The sequence below is a fragment of the Triticum urartu genome, chromosome 4A (assembly GCF_056163025.1).
Source record: "Triticum urartu cultivar PI428250 chromosome 4A, HENAU_Tu73, whole genome shotgun sequence".
Lineage (NCBI taxonomy): Eukaryota > Viridiplantae > Streptophyta > Magnoliopsida > Poales > Poaceae > Triticum > Triticum urartu.
Window position 1 is genome coordinate 450,394,302 of NC_141876.1, and position 19,653 is coordinate 450,413,954.

The following is a 19,653-nucleotide window of genomic DNA, read 5'->3' on the forward strand; positions in this document are numbered from 1 at the left end:
CGTCCGCTGATGCCCAGAAGAAGCGCGTCATCATCCTCTTCTTCCACGCCGAGCGCCACCAGCTAGGACGCCCTCGTGCCGTCGCTTCCGTCGATCCCCTCCGCGGGCAACCGTCGTTGTCCGTCGTCGACGCGCTCGACCATGCCTCCCCCTCCGGTCGACGGAGAACGCCGCCACCACGCCGTCGTCACCAGGGGCGAATCTGCTGTACAGGCTTTAACAGGCTTGAGCCTGCCCTCCAACTGGATCAATTAGGCCTTTACTGCTCATGGTACAGGGCTTAACCCAGTAAATCGACTGCATTTTGGCCCATCTCAGTGCCTCTCGCTTGTTTGAGCCTGCCCTACAATTAAGTTCTAGATTCGCTGCTGGTCGTCACCAAGCCTCCCCCGAGCCCGCGAACGCACATCTGCAGGGCCCGGTGAGCTCCTCGTCGTCTCTCTCTTTTTCCCCGTCGAATCTGTCTCTTTAGGCCGTCTTAGCCGCCGCGTTGGAACCCTCTGTGAGCTCGTGCTCACCCCGCCCGCGCTTGACTTCTCCCGACCGCACCTCATCGCTACTTGCCACGACATATGCCTGCAGGACGCGTCCATGGCCGCGCCTGCGCCGCACACTAGCCGCTCCCGTCCAATCACGGCCCCGCGGGTCGCGCCCTCAACCTAAGGTGCGTGTACGTCCGCCTGCTGCTGCTGCTTTGCCGATGCGGCTTCGCTCGCTGCACTGCTGCTTGGCACGCGTGGTCATGCGCCCTGCTCCGTCTAGCTACCGTAACTGCACTGTTGCTTGTGTTGCTCGCTGCTCTGCTGCTACTCTCTGCTGCCGCCGCTGCTTACTGTTGGTGCTGCTGCTAGTTGCCGCCGGCGCCGCTGCTCCTGCTAGTGCCTGCTAACTCTGCTCCGCTGCTGGTGCTCCTACTGCCTGCTACCGCGGACTGCTACTGCTACTAGCCATGGCCATGCCATGGCCATCAGTGTGTGGTGTCTGTGTGTTACGTGTGTGGCCGGCTGGGCCATTGTCCAGTGCGGCCGGCCCCTTGTTAAATTAGGATTAGATTAGTTTGTGTTAAATTAGTGCTAATTTACTTTAATAGCAAATGACATGTGGACCACCTATGTTGGTTATCTCTAATTAATTGACTTAATAAAAACAGAGTCTATGATAATTGGGTCCCAACTGGCAATGTTCATCAGTTGACGAGTCAAGTATTGACTGGGTCAACTCAGAACCGGACCCCACCTGTAAGCATCTGGTTCTAGCTGTCCCTGAGCACAAAAGGGTAATTTTGCATTTTATTCTCGAAATTAATAAAAAAAGAAAATGTTAAAACTTTAGAAAATTAATATAAAATAAACCTTAGCTTGGATGGAAAAACTTTGTACATGAAAGTTGCTCAGAACGACGAGACAAATTTGGTTAAGCAGCCCGTTCGTCCGCCACGCATCCCTAGCATAGCGAACACGCAACTTTCCCCCTCCAATTCATCTGTCCGAAAACGCGAAACCTCGGGGATATTTTCCCGGATGTTTCCCCCCTTTGCCGGTACCACCTCATACCGCGTTACGGCACCCCTAGCACCGCGTATTGTCATGTTATGCCTTGTGATGCTTTGGTTGCACTGTTATTTATTGTGTTCCCCTCCGTTACTTCTTTCTGGTCGACCCCTAGACCGCTGTCGGTACCCCTGTTGTCGACTACGGTGTTGACGACCCTTCTTGCTAGAGCAACCAGCCAAGCCCCCCCTGATCACCAGATATCGCCTACTCTTCCCTCTACTGCTTGCATTAGAGTAGTGTAGCATGTTACTGCTTTCCGTTAATCCTATTCTGATGCATAGCCTGTCATTGTTGCTACAACTGTTGATACCTTACCTGCAATCCTAAATGCTTAGTATAGAATGCTAGATTATCATCAGTGGCCCTATATTCTTGTCAGTCTGCCATGCTATACTATCGGGTCGTGATCACGTCGGGTGTTGATCACGGATATATACTATATATACATGCTATACAGGTGGTGACTAAAGTCGGGTCGGCTCGTTGAGTACCCGCAAGTGATTCTGATGTGGGGCTGAAGGGGCAGGTGGTTCCACCCAGGTAGTGGTGGACCTAGGTTCCCGACGGCCCCCGACTGTTACTTTGAGGCGGAGCGACAGGGCAGGTTGAGACCACCTAGGAGAGAGGTGGGCCTGGCCCTGGTCGGCGTTCACGGTTACTTCAAAATAACACGCTTAACGAGATCTGGGTATTTGATCTGAGTCTGGCTACTGGCCTATACGCACTAACCAACTACGCGGGAACAGTTATGGGCACTCGATGTCGTGGTATCAGCCGAAGCCTTCGTGACGTCAGCGACTGAGCGGCGCGCGCCAGGTTGGACCGTGTAACGCAATTTCCTTTGTAATGGAGGTTGCTAGGTCTGCTCACCGGCCGCGTACGCAACGTCCAGGTGTGCAATGGGCGATGGGCCCAGACCCCTGCGCGCATAGGATTTAGACCGGCGTGCTGACCTCTTTGTTGTGCCTAGGTAGGGCTGCGACGTGTTGATTTTTCGAGGCCGGGTATGACCTAGACAAGTGTGTCCGGACAAAGAGGATCGAGCGTGTTGGGAAATATGGTGCACCCCTGTAGGGAAGTTAATCTATTCGAATAGCCGTGATCTTTGGTAACAGGACGACTTGGAGTTGTACCTTGACCTTATGACAACTAGAACTGGTTACTTAATAAAACACACCCTTCCAAGTGCCAGATACAACCCGGTGATCGCTCTCTAACAGGGCGACGAGGAGAGGATCGCCGGGTAGGATTATGCTATGCGATGCTACTTGGTGAACTTACCATCTACTCTCTTCTACATGCTGCAAGATGGAGGTGGCCAGAAGCGTAGTCTTTGATAAGGACTAGCTATCCCCCTCTTATTCTGGCATTCTGCAGTTCAGTCCACATATGATACCCTCATTCCATTTGATACCAATGCATACATATGTAGTGTAGCTCCTTGCTTGCGAGTACTTTGGATGAGTACTCACGGTTGCTTTGCTCCCTCTTTTCCCCCTTTCTATACACGATTCCTGCGACCAGACGATGGAGCTCAGGAGCCAGACGCCACCGTCGACGAAGACTACTACTGCTCGGGAGGTGCCTACTACTACGTGCAGGCCGCTGACGACGACCAGGAGTAGTTTAGGAGGATCCCAGGTAGGAGGCTTGCGCCTCTTTTGATTTGTACCCCAGTTTGTGCTAGCCTTCTTAAGGCAAACTTGTTTAACTTATGTCTGTACTCAGATATTGATGCTTCTGCTGACTCGTCTATGATCGAGCTCTTGTATTCGAGCCCTCGAGGCCCCTGGCTTGTAATATGATGCTTGTATGACTTATTTTATTTGTAGAGTTGTGTTGTGGTATCTTCTCGTGAGTCTCTGATCTTGATCGTACACGTTTGCGCGTATGATTAGTGTACGATCAAATAGGGGACGTCACAAGTTGGTATCAGAGCCGACTGCCTGTAGGAATCCCCCTTCCACACTCCTTGGCCGAAGTCGAGTCTATACATTGCAAAACTTTTTACTAACATGGATGTGTGTCTTACGGGCCCACGTCCCCATTTGGGTGGTATTAGGATCTTTTATTCCTCGTTTATACTCTGGGACCCTCATCTCTCTTCTATTCGGGTTAAATGAATTTTACTAAATCTAACATTAGGATCTCATGATCACTTTCCCCCGGAGAGCCCCTTCATTCCAGATGATCGACTTGTTCACTAGAAGGTTCCGAAGATACTCCCCAATGTTCTCCCAAAACTTTGTGCTCATTGCTTTCGCATTTTCCTACCACCGATATATCCTTATGGATAACGTCATACTCTTGTCGTTCATACAATCATTCTCCATTGATCTTGTTATCACATGATACCCCAAAATTCTCTCTATTGTTCCGAGAATACCCTGTGCCTACTGCCTTGCAGTTCATTGCTACATGAATACCCCTACGGATATTCCTTGTACTTTCCGAGTATCCGTTCATCCCCAGTTGTTTATGTGTTTCACAAAATTCTTCGAAATGCTATTCGATCTTCTGAAATCCTCGGTATCCTATTGCTCCTCATCTTCCTTACCTGCTTAAAATATGGTTAATTCCATATGAGTAGCGATATTTTAGCATCCTTTGACATCGTCATAATGAGCATTTGATTCGATATGTTTGCGAATGCCCGCAATCATCGTTGATCCTTATAAATTACCTTTGCGGCTGAGTTGCCATTCTTTTAACTGGAATTGGTCCTCGACCAATCAAATTACCTTCAATTGTACCCTTAGGTCTATTGAATTTATCCATCCTTGATCAGAGTGTTTGCTTCTGATCCCTTGATTTGGAAATGATAATTCCTTTGCATTTGAGCTTTGAGTTAGTCAATTGTTTCTATACTCCAATGCCTTTGCATTGTTTCTTCTTCTGATTGTGTGCCGATGCTCACATCAGCTCCATTGTGGACCGCCATACCCATTATCGGGTTATTATCCAAAAAAGTCCCTCACAACCAAAATTCTTGTGAGTTCTTTACATGATACATAATGCCTTTGGTAAATTGTATCCTCTACTTTTGTCAACCATGCTCTACTTGTGCTTTCACAAATACAATGTGAAACTTGCCGACTTTGGGTTAAGTAATGTCATGCATGATGGCCATTTTCTGAAGACTGGCTGCGGGAGTCCAAACTATGCTACACCAGAGGTATTCACTAATTTTGTCTTACTTGAGTGTTTATCCTTGTGCTTCCTGAAACGCATTGTTTGCGCTAATAGCTTAGTGAGTGTTTCTGTGCAGGTTATCTCACGTAAATTATATGCTGGACCTGAGGTTGATGTTTGGAGCTGCGGGGTGATACTTTATGCTCTTCTTTGTGGCACTCTTCCATTTAATGATGACAATATTCCCAAACTGTTCAAAAAGATAAAGGTGAGACAGAACACATGTAGATTAAGTTGGACCTGACAAGCGTATACCTTTTGTTCTGAAAATCAAAAAACGTTCATGTAGATTAGTTGGACTTTATGTTCAAAAAAAAGATTAGTTGGACTTTAGCATTCATTTTTTATCTGGAGATTTGACGCCCCCTTGTTTGGTGTTCCAGGGAGGCATCTATACCCTTCCAAGTCATGTATCTGCTCTTGCAAGGGATTTGATCCCAAGAATGCTTGTTGTTGATCCTATGAAGAGAATCACAATTCATGAAATTCGAGAACACCCATGGTTTCAGAATCGCCTTCCTCGCTACCTGGCAGTGCCTCCACCAGACACGACGCAGCAAGCCAAAATGGTACCCATCTATTTCACATTTCAAGTGACTATCTTATGTGCACAGTAAAACTTCTCAACCTTTATCGACTAATATATACAGGATCTTGGATGGATCATAGGAAAAGTAACATTGATACTTTTGTCATGAAATGTTATCTTTTATAGGCATAATCTTCATATAATATTTGCAAACACAATATTATAGAAATATATGGTCAAGTTGTGGCTCAAAGATTCTTTTTTCCTCAAACATGCACCAAATTGCATGGTCATTTCGTATTAAGAAGAGAACACCGAGAGTCTGAGTAGGCAACTTTTCACGAGGTCATAGAGGGGGCCCTAGTGGATATCCACCTTCATAAACGTGGTTAAAGGGGGAAGTTTTCCTCCCTTGACGGTACTTTGTTAGGTAGAAATGAGGCATCATGCGGAGGCTGCCCCTCGAACTCGAGTGGACGAGGTCACGGGCCTGTGCTCTAGCCAACCGAGCACTGCTCGGTTCCTCTAAAACAAGATCAGTTAGGACTAGCCCTTGGTGGTATTTTTAATAGAAGAAACAACCTTGACACCCTGTTGAGTCGAGATTCGGATGCGGGCGGGCTGGCTGCATACTGCATGCCTTGCCAACAGAGCAATGCTCCGTTCTCAGATATCCACCTTCATAGCTCTTCTAACCTTTTATTTGCGAGTAGTCCACATGCCGTCCTCTTGGCCATGTACATAATTGTAAAAAAAATTATACTGCTCAAGTGAAAGGCACTGCTCCTGCTGGTTACTCGGGAAAAAACTAGCCAAACAACAAAACTATCCAGCAGCTGTGGCTCAAAGATTTATGAGAAGAGAAAAGATTATGAAAGTTAAACATCATGTAATAATATGAAGTGAAGGGAGTAATTCCTTACTACTAGTAATCTATCCCAACGAGATGAAAAGGTAGCACCTAGCACGTTAAGTCTCCTTGCAATGCCGCTTTTATTTATCAAAAATTTCTTTTACTAGCAAGCTTTAAAATGCTATTTCTACGTCAATGTATGCTGATTTGCTCTATGTTCATTTCTGAAGATTGATGAAGATACACTTAAAGAGATTGTCAACCTGGGGTATGATAAAGACCATGTGTGTGAATCATTGTGCAATATGCTGCAAAATGAGGTATATGCAAACAAAAGTCAGTTCTTCATTCCATTCAGTTATTTCATAATTGACTTTAGACGATTTTTCCAGGCAACTGTTGCATATTACTTACTCTTGGACAATCGGTTCCATGCCACTAGTGTAGGGTATCAGATGTCTCTCTCAATATCTATTGGATACAAGCTTTGATTACAAGCAACACCAATGGAGATACAAGGTTTGGGGATCAGGAAGAACAGAAGGAGGAGGACAAGAGGTAGGGGAAGAGAGTCGTTGTGCCAAAGCCGTGATCCACTGGATGCCCTGGACGTCGCCTCTCCTAGGCTCTTATCGCCTTGGTCATTCCAGAATGGGCCAAGCCCGTTTAGCTGGCCCAAGGGGCCAGCCCAAGCATGTGATGGTAGGAGGGCTCCTAACATCTGCGGCTTGACCCCAAGCCGACACCACCGAGAGCCGCCATGATCCCATTGCATGCGGCGTTCCTTGACTAGATTGAAGTCTTGATGGTAGTCGAAGTCGGGGTTGGCTTGAACGACAAGGTTGGAGTAGCCGTGGCCGATGGTGACTCCATCCCAAGAGGTGCCGCAGAAGTGGTCGTTGCCAACATAGTCTTGATCGAAGTTGAGATAGTACTTGTGGTGGATGGAGCCTTGCACGATGACGACAACGACATTGGTGATGAAAACCCTCCCTCCTTGAAAAGTGCCTCGATCGGAAGCTGAAGTCCCATAGCCTTCCTGGATGACTGTGAAGCATCCTAGACCATGAGGTGTGCCCCACACACAGACTTGTCCACTCCTCATGGACTTGCATGACTGGCAATATAATGGCAGCAAGAACCCCTGTATTGCTATGAGCTTGTCAAGTCTGCATTCAAGCTCCAATGTTCCAGGCAAGAAATGGATGGTCATCCCCTGATTTAGTTCGCCGCTGGCCATTGGCTTCTCCATTCCCAACTGGATGCATATAGGAGTCGCATATGCAAGCCAGACTGCAAACAAATAATGCACTAGGGAAGTCAATGCACATGTACTGCATATGTAGCTTGCAAGGCCTCCGGGATCCCACAATTGCTCAAGGTGGTCGCCACTAGCTGGCGTATCTGGAGTCCAGCAAAACATTTGTTTATGCCCAAAGGAGAATGATACACTACCAAATAGACTGGAATCTGAATAATGAATCTCTGTTGCAAATTGTACAGCCTGAATCGCAAATAGTTTGAGAGTGTCGAAATACCAGCCATGATTAACCTCACATAATATTGGTTCAGAAAGGGGTTGAGGCAACATAAAAATATGTTGTGAATTTTTGTCCCGCGATTGATGCTTGTCCCACTGCCATTGCATCGTGATACCAGCTGGAGCAAAAGACAATAATGGCCAAAATTGCACGAACTGAATATAGACACTACTTGGAAGTGTTGTACTTAGAGCACCCAATCGCTGCTTGCTGTGAAGGAGCTTGTCATGACCATTGAAACCTGAATCATTTTTGCCCTGTTTCAAAAACCACGAGCATGAGAGATGCACTGGAAGTATCCTTATGCAATTCCCAAGGAGATTGGAGCACCGTTCCCATGCATTGTTAGTGTGAAAGTTGATTGAAGCACAACCACTCCTTTAAATTCTTCTTGACTCAAAAACATCCAGTGCACTGACATATGCATAATATGAATAATTCCCTGCAATTTATCAGAAATAGGACTACAACCCAGAAATTTTGTTCGATCCAGATAAAACTGAAAAACTTCACTTTGCTGCGGTACGTAGCATGGACCAAACTGCAAGTCCTTGTAGTCAAACTGCATCTGTTTAGTATTGAGTGTTGCCTGGTCCAGTGGACGCTCGAAACAGAGAAACAACTCCCAGATCTGAATAGTACTACCCTCAAACATGTAAACAACAGCAGCCAAAACTTCGTGCGGTTTCAAATATGCTTGAGCAGAGCCTCCTTCAAGGTAATATGTTGGCTGGACACATGGAATGCCTTCATTCGTGTAATTTGGTAGCTTCAGGCGAACAATTTTGTGACTGAACTTGAACACCGATGGTGCCTTTTGAGCACATAATTTATAAGAGGACTGCATAAAGCAGACTTCATGTAATAGTTGCTTAGCGAAACATGAATCATCAGTGTTCTGTTGCAAAGACGACAAGCAGAAAATATGAACACGGGGTATCCTTATGCAGTGTCGAGGGAGGTTGCACTTAAGATCACCAGCATGGCATAATTCCACTTGAAAGGTACTACCTAATTCGTCCACAATCTGTAGTGCCTTTGTATGCACTCTACAGATTTGTAATCCATTAGCAAAATCATAGATGATATCCCAATGGGCAAAATATTCAGCTACTGCCATCAGTTGCACTATAGAGCATTTATAGGACTGCCGACCCTAACAACCTATGTTGCTGAAATCCAAATAAATCCAACGACCAGCGTGTGGTGCAGTATCAATGAGCCTACGGTTTGTTCCAAGGAATCTCAAGCTTAACCATGCATCAACACTTATGCTTGCAGACATATCCGCATTGAGAAATGCCAATTCATTCAATGCTTTAGTATTAGATGGTGCCTGATCCGGTGGACTCCTAGACTGCAACTGTGCATTTGACAAACAACTGATGTACTCTTCCATGGCAATCACCTCACAACAAGAAACTTGATGGAAAACCACATCTCTGAATAACCTCAAAACGAGTTTAGAACTGAACCATAAAACTTCATGTGATTGACAACATATACCTGAACAGGGCTCCTCCTGATAACTTGCATCTGAATGAAACTTGAAAGACGGCCACGGGCTAGGCCTCACAGGTGTCCACTGTGTCTGGTCCTCACTCGCACAAGTGACGGTCATGGTTGCTTCCTGATTCCGTGTTGTATCGATGGTAGGCACGAGGTTTTGCTCTTGTCCACAAGATGAACAGGCTTCACCCATGCGCCATCCTGGATTAGACTGCCTGTCGAACACATGGTGAGCACCGGCAAAGCAGGGTCGCTGGAGAAGATGAGGGCGACGTCGAGGTCTGCCTTGCTCATCACTTGGGGGGAGGTGTCGACAAAGAGGGCATCGAGCTCCTGCACGCCGGCCTTGGGGTCGACGTCGGTGGTGGTCTTCACATGAGAAACGACATCGACACTAGAGGCCATTGCCTGCTCCGGGGCGAGCTGCTCGACTGCTTAGTGGATGGGGACGACTGTGGGCTCGAGGTCGACAGCGGTGGCGGGATCATGGACCTCGTCAACGTTGTTGATGGTGTCGACCTGGGTCGAGCACTCCGTCGAACAGGTGATAGGCAACATCGTGATGCAGACCGGGGTTGCATCATGGGCGACCTTGGGAATCTCCAGGGCCTTGGTGGTGGAGCAGGAGACGTCGGGGACGAGCATGGACGAGGTGTGCGTCGTGGTTGACGCTGCCGGATCGACAAGCGAGGTAACCACATGAGGGTCACCAGCGCTTGCAACACCCAATAGTGCGCTCATCTCCTCTGCCTTAGCACATAATCTCTTGTGATACCACAACAACTGCTCGTTGGCAGACATGGCATCCCACTCCGGAGGTAGGTCGGCAGGCATGTCGTCATCGCCGGTGAAACTGATGAATCGGTGTGGAAGAAAAAATGGGGAAAATTGGATGGTGAAAGGGTGGTGGCCTGGCTCTGAATACCAGATGTAGGGTACCAGATGTCTCTCTCAATATATATTGGATACAATCTTTGATTACAAGCAACACCAATGGACATACAAGGTTTGGGGATCAGGAAGAACAGAAGGAGGAGGACGAGAGGTAGGGGAAGAGAGCCGCTGTGCCAAAGCCGTGATCCACTGGATGCCCTGGACGTCGCCTCTCCCAGGCTCTTATCGCCTTGGTCGTTCCAGAATGGGCCAGGCCCGTTTAGCTGGCCCAAGGGGCCAGCCCAAGCATGTGATGGTAGGAGGGCTCCTAACAACTAGTGGCTATTTGGGGGCTGACTATCTACAATCAATGGTTAGTTCACATTTGCATCATCTATGACTTGTTTAATTCATAAGGTTTAAGCACCATTAACTTTATGAATGGATGGCTCTCCATGGTAGGAGTTTTAATCAGTTTACTTCATCGGAATCAGCAAGCCCAAGTACCAGGCAGTATCTTCCAGCAAGCAATGATTCTCAAGGTAGTGGCTTGCGGCCATATTACCCCGTTGAAACAAAATGGGCTCTTGGGCTCCAGGTCTTGCACATTATCCACTTTACTTTGCTTTGTTTTGCACATTCGGCTGTTGAGCTAATGCATCACTTATCCACCAGTCTCGAGCTCAACCTCGTGAGATAATGATCGAGGTTCTAAAGGCACTTCAAGAATTAAATGTCTGCTGGAAGAAGAATGGACACTACAACATGAAATGCAGGTGGTGCCCTGTGTTTCCTCAGGTCAGTGATATGTTAGATGCCAGCCATAGCTTTGTTGATGACTCTACCATCATGGATAACGCCGATGCTAAGGGAGGCTACCTGCCGTGATCAAGTTTGAAATCCAGGTGTGCAATCTCACCTTCTAATACTACTGTATTCTTTTTGCAATAACAGAAATATGGATTTTCTACTCAATGTCACCTTCGCAGTCGGATCACTAGATAAAATAACGTTTTTTCTGAAGCAAAGGCTGGCCAATATATTTGTTTCGTAATTGTTACAAAGTATTGTCTGCATGTGTCTGCTTTGTAACCGGTATATCCTGCATCTGCATGTGTCTGTTGTTGCCAACAAGTATTGTCTGCTGTTGCCATATTGATAAAATGAACTTCCCGAGTTTTAGCTGCACAGTATTGGTTGGTCATACACCTATCGTCAACCTAGTGTGATATTATTCGTTAATGCATGTATACTTTAGGTGTTAACAGTTTGTTGGCATGGTGTTGTATATGCTCTCTATTTACCTCTGAATTTATGTATTTGTTTTTTCTTCAGCTTTACAAGACCAAGGATGACAAGTACCTGCTAGATATGCAGAGAGTTACTAGACCTCAGCTCCTCTTCCTAGATTTTTGCGCGGCCTTCCTTACCAACCTTAGGGTTCTATAGTATGGTGCCTGCTCTGGTTGAGTGATGAATAGTGAGACATATGACTGTCAGCGATGAATAAGTTGGTGCCTGTTCTGGTTGAGTGATGAATAGCGAGACATATGACTGTCAGCGATGAATAAGTGATGGTGTGTAAATAGGTGGTGGTGTGTTTCATCTTCGTTTTACCCAGTCCCTGACAGCGAACCGTGTTGTTTGTGTGACTAGTCCAGTGTGAAGCACCAAAAGGTTAAGTGGTTATTATAAATAAGACTTATATGGTAAATAGGCCTGGTGAACCATTTTCTCTTTTTTTATTTTTTGTGAACCGTTTTCTGATTCTGCAGGCTGCGCCACCACTGGTTGTGATGCTGCAGCACAAGCTTTTGTGATACTTCCTCCGTCCTAAAATAAGTGTCTTAACTTTGCACCAACTTTAGTACAAAGTTGTACTAAAGTTGAGACACTATTTTGGGACAGAGAGAGTATTTTTATTACAAGATCTAGCTACTTTGCCTTGCTGTTGAACATGTACCCGAATTTTCTGCAAACCGCTAAAAAGACTAGCAAGAATAACACACTGCAGCAGCCCATTTCTGGAGAATCGTTTGCTTTTTGAAGAAAGCGAATCAAGCAAGCTAAATGCGCTGAGCAATTTTATGCAACTTTGATAGTATTTTCATAAGACTAAAAAAGTCTGTGGGAAGAAATTCCTACTGGTTCGGCTCAAAATTTTATGCGCAGATAGGGCTGCACCCGTATGTTGCTCTTCCCTGCCCATCTTGTGCCCGCGACCTAGGGGATAGGAATGCAAGCGGACGGCGCGTGACTGTCCACAAACAGGAATAAACTAACATAACTATATTTAGAGTCATAAGGATTAGTACAATTTTCACTACGTGGACGGATATGGACAATCGTAGATGCGTCATACACTAGTAGAAAAATGGGCTTTCGTTCGGGCCTCGTGAGCCCATAGTCCCGGTTCTTCCATGAACCGGGGCCAATGGATGCATTCGTCCCGGTTTGTGAGCCCAGGGGGGCGGCCGGGGCCTTGTGGGCATTGGTACCGGTTAGTATGGACCCATTTGTCCCGGTTCTAGGCACGAACCGGGACCAATGGGCCTCGCTCCTGGCCCACAAACATTGGTCTCGGTTCTTGGCTCGAACCGGGACAGAAGGCTGGGCTTTAGTCCCGGTTCCAGCTTCGAACCGAGACAAATGAGTTGCCTATATATACCCCGTCGCCGCAGCAGAGCACTCCACAGTGCTCTGTTTTTTCTGGCCGGCGAGGAGAGGGCATTTGGGTGCTCTAGCTCACCTCCTATGCACACGAGGTGTTCGATGAAATGCCCAAGCCACGCTAGTTAAGCTTTCTCCTCTCGAAGCTCGACCTCCAAACTCCATTTTCCCTGAGATTTGTCTAGGTTTAGCGGTCCGTCACGTCCCGTCCCCGTCTCACCGCCATCAATCGCCCGCGCCGATCTCGTCGCTTGCACCACCGTGGTGAGCCTCTTATCTTCTTCTGAAAGAAAAAAAATTCTTACTTTAGATAGATACTTGTCTAATTTTCTTATTTTCATTATTGCTTGTTATTATATAGTGCGATGGTTTTGGCATCCGCCCCCGTTGGCCCTTGTCCTGGCTATGATTCGGATGTGGTATATATATTATCTTTTAAAACTATTTGGTTCATTTATTGTTTATGACAATTATGCCCATCAAGTTGACATAGATTTTATTTATGTAGGAGGTAGTTGAACCAGAAATTCCAACCGATCCTATTGTCGAGAGGTTAAATTTAGTTGAAGAAGAAAACAATTACTTGAAGGGAAAAATAAAAAAAAATTGAGGAGGAGAAGATGATATTAGAGTTGCATGTTGCGGATGTCGTCGATGATCACAGGATCAAGATGGATGCAATGCGGTTGAAGATTAGAAAGATTAGAAAATATATCGTTCATACCGAGGCTTGGTATCATTATGCCATTGGGTCAATTTTTACCTTGGTTGTGATTATGATCGCATTTGTTGTTGCATTGAAAGGTTTTACATAGTTTCAATGTATGGTTTAACTAGATGCTCTGGAGAGCTATATGTTGTTCAATGAGAACTATGTATGTACTTTGTTTTTAATGTGATGATGAACTTCTATTAATTTGGTCACTTATCTATTCATGAGAGCTATATGTACTAAATTGATGATGTGGCTTTGAATGGTGCATTTTATACACGAAGTGCATCCAGTTTTGCCGTAAGCCTCTCTACTTTCTTGCACATGCTATATGAGTGAAATGATGATACCATGCCAACTTTCAACCTTTTCAGAGTTCATTTGTAGTGTTTTTCAATTTCAGGGTCTTATAGCTCAAAATAATCAGTAAATGCATGAAAAATAACAAATAAAGTCAGAAAGGGTTGAAAATTGATGATGTGGCTTTGAATGGTGCATTTTGAACACAGAAAAAGTATGGAGTTCAAATAATTTTAAAGAATGAAATCCCTTTGTAACAGATGAGTTTCCGTATGAAATCGTGATACTTCGAAAGAGATTGTCCGTTTTATACATGAAGTGCATCCAGTTTTTGCCGTAAGCCTCTCTACTTTCTTGCACATACTATGTGGGTGAAATGATGATACCATGTCAACTTTCAACCTTTTCAGAGTTCATTTGTAGTGCTTTTCAATTTCAGGGTCTTATAGCTCAAAATAATCAGTAAATGCATAATATATACGAATTTCAGGGTCTTTCAGAAAAAGAATTATTATAAAATAAAATAAATAAATAATTTGAAACAAAATAATATAAAATTTAATAAAATATATAAGTAGAAACAGAATAAAATAAAATTTTATAACATAAATAAAAATTTTGAAACTAAAATTATCAAAGTATTTTCTGTTCAGAACATTATAAGCAACCTCTAAAATTTATGAAACTAAAATTATATAAAATTGATGCAACTAAAATTATCAAAGTATTTTCTATTCAAAATCATTAAAAGCAAAAAGAATTTTCATAAAGAACTTTTTTGTTAGAAACTTTAATAGCAAAAAGAATTATCATAAAATAAAATAAATAAGTAATTAGAAACAAAATAAAATAAAATAAATAAGTATTTTATTGTAAGTAGAAACAAAACAAAAAAATAAAGCAAAAAATAAAACAAAAAATGGGGGGAAAATGCCACCTACTAGGCCACCATGGCCTGAATACGACTAGAAACCCATCCATGGGCCAGGATTCAGGCCCGCAGAAGCCCCAGTAGGCCCATCAGGCATAGCAGTTACAATTAGGCCCGTAAGCCTGCAATGGAGAGGAGCTCGAGAGGGTTGCGGCAGTGGGGCTTATAAACCACTGTGCGCCCCTCTCAACTAGCGAGGTGGGACTAAACTCCCACCACCACCCTGCTGTGCAAGGCCTTTGGTCCCGGTTGGTGGCACCAACCAGGACTAAACAGGTGCATTGATACCGGTTCGTGGCACCAGCCGGAACCAATGCTCCCCTTTAGTCCCGCTTGGTGTGCCACCAACCGGGACCAATGGCCGCCGCTTCCCTCCCTTTGGGCTGCTGAAAAGAGGCCTTTGGTCCCAGTTGGTGGCATCAACCGGGACTAAAGGGGGGCATTGGTCCTGGTTTGTGCCACGAACTGGGACCAATGCTCTTGGTATATAAGCAGCACTTGTCAAATTTTTCACTCAGTTCTTCGATCTGCCTCTATGCCGCCGAACGCCTCGACACCGACGAACACCTCGACGCCGCCAAGCTGTCGGACCTCGATGCCGACGCTGTCGCCGCGCCCTGCCTGCCCCGACGCCGCCGCGCCCCTGCCCTGCCCCGACGCCGACGTCGTGCGCCCCTGCCCTGCCCCGGCGCCGACGCTGTGCGCCCCTTCCTCGCCCCGACGCCGTCGCGCCCCTACCCTGCCCCGACGACGCCGCCGTGCGCCCCTGCCTCGACCTTGATGCCAACGCCACCGCGCCCCTGCCCTGCACCGACGCTGCGCCACGCCCTTGCCCTACCCCGACGCTGCGCCATGCCCCTGCCCTACCGTCAACGCCGCCGCACCACTGCCCGCCGGACAGGCCGGTACTCCCTCCTCCCTCCCACCCTCTCCTCTGTCCTTCCTTCATGTATGTGATGATGGTGAAGTTGGTTCAGTGCATAGTTTCAGAGAATTGCATGTTTTCAGCCATGTCCACAAGGTGTTTGATGAAATGCTAGGGATAGCTAGGGAACTTTCTTTTATGTGAAACTTGGCAGGATGATGTCTCCTTGGATGTTAGTGAAGATGGTCAAGTTGGTTTGATAAAAGGAAAAACTTGTTAGTGCAAGTTTTAATAAAATTTAGTGCTGGACAGAAACTACATGAATTTTTTTGGTGGACTTGCTAGATGAAATTGGGGCTGCCCTTCTGGACTCAAGGGTTTAGTAGGAAGGACTACAAGATGTAAAAAAATCAGAATTTTTTTAGCAAGGAAAAATAGGGTTGTAGTTCAATGCCATGATTGGACCAAACTTGAAAAATGGAAGTTGTGGTAAAAATTTTCAAATGACCAAAGTGGGTTTTTGAATAAAAATGATCTATAGGCATCAGAGGACTTCTCAAAAATTTTGTGGCATTTGAAAGTAATTATTTGAAATAGTTCTAGTGCAAAAAGGTCATTCTAGAGTTTGAAAATACTAATAAAAGAATTTTTTGAGGACAAATCATTAAAAAATAATTACTACTGATGTTTTTGTTCATAGCATTTTTTTGTCCATGTATGTATGTATGTATGAATGGATGGATATGGATGTATATACAAAATATTCATATATGATGTTTTTTTGTTCATAGCAATTTTTTTCCATGTATGTATAATTTACGTATGTATGTTCATATATGAAAAGGTTACATTTAAGAAAAAAAATAAGAAAATTATTTTTTTTTTCTTCTTCTTCTCTTCTATCCCGATAACTTCAACACGAGGGGGGGGTCGATATACCCCCTCCCCGATAACATTATTTTCCCATGTATGTACGTCGTCGTTGTCGATATAACCCCCTCCCGGATAACTTCGACATGAGGGGCGGTCGATATATATACCCCCTCTAGACCGTGATAACTTATACCATGGGAGCACCCACCGGCCCTCTCGCTCGACCCAAACCCTAGAAAGAAATGATGTCAGTCTCCTACCCCCTCCCGCCGCGCCCCTACCCGATCGACAAACTCTCTTGAGGCCACCCAAATTTACCAAGTTAAAAGAGCGTTGTCGTCGAGGCCACCCCAAACCCTTGAAGCGTTGTTGAGGCCACCCCAAACCCTTGATGCATTGCCGAGGCCACCCCAAACCCTAGAGAAGCATCGAGGCCAGGCTACTAATATGATTCCTTATTGTGCTTAGCTAGCTAGTTCTATGTTTGCCACTAATATATCCATCTGTCATGTTTGAATAATAATTGACATGTTGTAAATATTTGCAGAAACTATGGATCCGCACCCCCGAGACGAAGCAACAGAAGCGGTGCTGGGGGAGATAATCACACACGAAAGTGATGCCGTCTTGTCGTTTCTCAACGACACATGCACCGATGGTCTGGAAAGACAGGATGAAGAAGCAGGCTACGACGATGATCAAAAAATGGAGGAAGGACACCGTGATGACGGCTCCGGTGACCGAATGGAGGGGAAGGACACCGTGATGACGGCTCCGATGACCAAATGGAAGGGGAAGGACACCGTGATGATGGCTCAGGTGACCGAACGGAGTCCAGCCAGGTATATATATAAATTAATTAAGCATGTGCTGACTATAGCTAATTGATGCATTAATTGTTTTTGGTATGTACACATATTAACTTTCTTCTTTTTCTTCTTTTCTAGCCCTCCGGATCGAGCAACACTTCAGTAACGAGACGAGGCCCGAAGAGAAAGTTGTGCGCAGATGAAAGGTACACGATCATCGGAATTGATCGCGCTGGCCAACCGATTGAACCCCTCCGGACCAAGCAAAAATTTAATGCTCAGTGCGGGGTTCTAGTTAGGGACATGATCTTGATCAACATCGAGTAATGGTTGAAGCCTAAGGACAAAGACTCTCAGGTGTCTTATGTCAGCAATAGGCAGAAAGCTGATCTTTGGACCGCGCTGCAGGAAAATTTCACCTTCCCGCTAGAGGAGGATCCGGAGAATCCAGTTAAAAAGCCAATGATCAAGGCTTATGCTCTTAAGAAGATGGCTGAGCTATTCAGGAGGTGGAAGAATGAGCTTAAATCATCGTTTGCCGACCAAGACAAGACTCCAGAATTCATCGGCCGATTTGAGAAGATCAAAGATCAGTGGCTCACATTTGTCACTAAAAAGAAATCTGAGAGAGCAGCGAAGATGTTAGCGACAAATAAAAAAATGCTGCAAAGAAGAAGCATCACCATCGCACGGGGTCAGGTGGCTAACTGAAAGCCCGGTCATTGTGGGACAAGGCTGAGAATGACCTCATTGAAAAAGGGATCGAACCAGAGACGCGAGGCTCGCCAAACCGTTGCAGGACTTGGTTCTTTGGGGTTGGGGGAAAATTGGACCCTGTAATAGGGAAGTGCGTTTGGACCAACGAGCAGCTGTACACACCCATCGAGAAGCTTCAGGAGTATATCGAAAAGGTGCAGCAAGGGACGTTCGTTCCGAACGGAGAGAACGACGAGCTCACAGAGGCCCTTCGGAATCCTGAGCACCCCGGACGGACACGAGGCACGCCAGGCTCCCTTTCGTGGAAGGCTGGATTTCTCAATGCAGGCAGTTACAAACGCCGAGAGAGGAAGAAGAAAAAGGAGTTGACCCAACTACAGGCGCTGCACGCAAGGGTACAAGCGCTAGAGGAACGAGACGAGGCCCCCAGCACGTGACCTGCCGAAGCTGCTACACCCGAAGCTACCCCGCCATCTCAACGGAGAAGCAGCGTGGCTTCCACGGTGTAACACCCCGGATATGATTTACCTAATATGTAATCCAACTCTTGCCGTTTCCGGCGCTAAGTTATTTTATTTTCTCGGGTTCGGGTTTTGTCTCCGTGTGTTGTTATCGTTGTCATGCATCTCATATCATGTCATCATGTACATTGCATTTGCATACGTGTTCGTCTCATGCATTCGAGCATTTTCCCCGTTGTCCGTTTTGCATTCCGGCGCTCCATTCTCCTCCGGTGGTCATTTCTACCTTTATTTCACGTGTGAGGGTTAAACATTTCCGGATTGGACCGAGACTTGCCAAGCGGCCTTGGTTTACTACCGGGAGACCGCCTGTCAAGTTCCGTACCATTTGGACTTCGTTTGATGCTCCAACGGTTAACCGAGGGACCGAGAAGGCCTCATGTATGTTGCAGCCAAACACCCCTCAAAAGTGGCCCAAAACCCACCAAAACCCTCTCCATCATCTAGAGCATTCGATCACAATCGCGTGGCCGAAAACCGCACCTCATTTGGACTCTCTTAGCTCCCTCTACCTCTATATATAGACCCCTCCTCAAAAATTCCGGATCCCCTCCTTCCAAACCCTAAAAAATCTCATCGCGCCGCCGCCGGACACGTCCGGCCCGGGCAGACGAAATCGTGCCGCCGCCCCGCACCAGTGGCGTAGCGCCACGTGGCGCCTCACCGCCCACGCGCCGCCGGCCCGCTTGGCCCATCGCCGGCCCCCGAGGCCCGCGCGCCCACCGCCGCCACCTACCTTGCCGAGCCTCCTCGCGCCGCCGCACTTCCCCTCGCCGGCCGCCGCACTTCCTCGTCGCCGGCGACCGTTGCTGCAGCTCCGGCCGCCGCCCCCGCTGCGCAAGCGCCGCCCGAGGCCGCCGCGACTCCTCCCCGGCGACCTCTCCTCCGTCCGGCCACCTCCACCGCCGTCATCTTTGTCGTCTCCGGCCGACCATCTTCAAAAATCGCGCCTTGCTATAGTAACTCCGGCGAGGTCACGATCTGGATCTGAGATCCGAAATCTCGGGGTTGACTTTTTCGTCCCTAACCCTAATTATTTTGCTATTTTCGTCGTGCCGTAACTCCGCATCCGTAGCTCCGTTTTGGGCATATAGCATATCAAAATGTTCATCTCAGAGAGTACATCATTTCATCTCATTGCATCATTTTCATTTGAGTTCAGTTTGATGCCCGAAATGCTGTTGGAAGAGTGCTATTTGGGATAA

The 19,653-nt window shown here is 46.4% G+C and overlaps 1 protein-coding gene and 1 pseudogene across 2 annotated transcripts in view; one reads left to right on the forward strand and one right to left on the reverse strand.

Annotated features, from left to right (window-relative positions):
• LOC125554806 (uncharacterized) overlaps window positions 1-4,481 on the reverse strand; it is a 48,273-nt gene extending 43,792 nt beyond the window's left edge. Inside the window, exon 1 of the mRNA XM_087520746.1 lies at window positions 4,471-4,481. Coding sequence (XP_087376872.1) covers window positions 4,471-4,481 — 11 coding nt within the window. The remainder of the gene's footprint in view (window positions 1-4,470) is intronic.
• Window positions 378-11,821, forward strand: LOC125552062 (serine/threonine protein kinase OSK4-like; annotated as a pseudogene). Its single transcript, XR_015602267.1, has 10 exons — window positions 378-4,728; window positions 4,822-4,953; window positions 5,129-5,314; window positions 6,358-6,447; window positions 6,520-6,611; window positions 9,426-9,829; window positions 10,390-10,423; window positions 10,513-10,648; window positions 10,726-10,955; window positions 11,386-11,821. The product of XR_015602267.1 is annotated as a serine/threonine protein kinase OSK4-like (transcript).
• The last annotated feature ends 7,832 nt before the right edge of the window (window positions 11,822-19,653 follow it).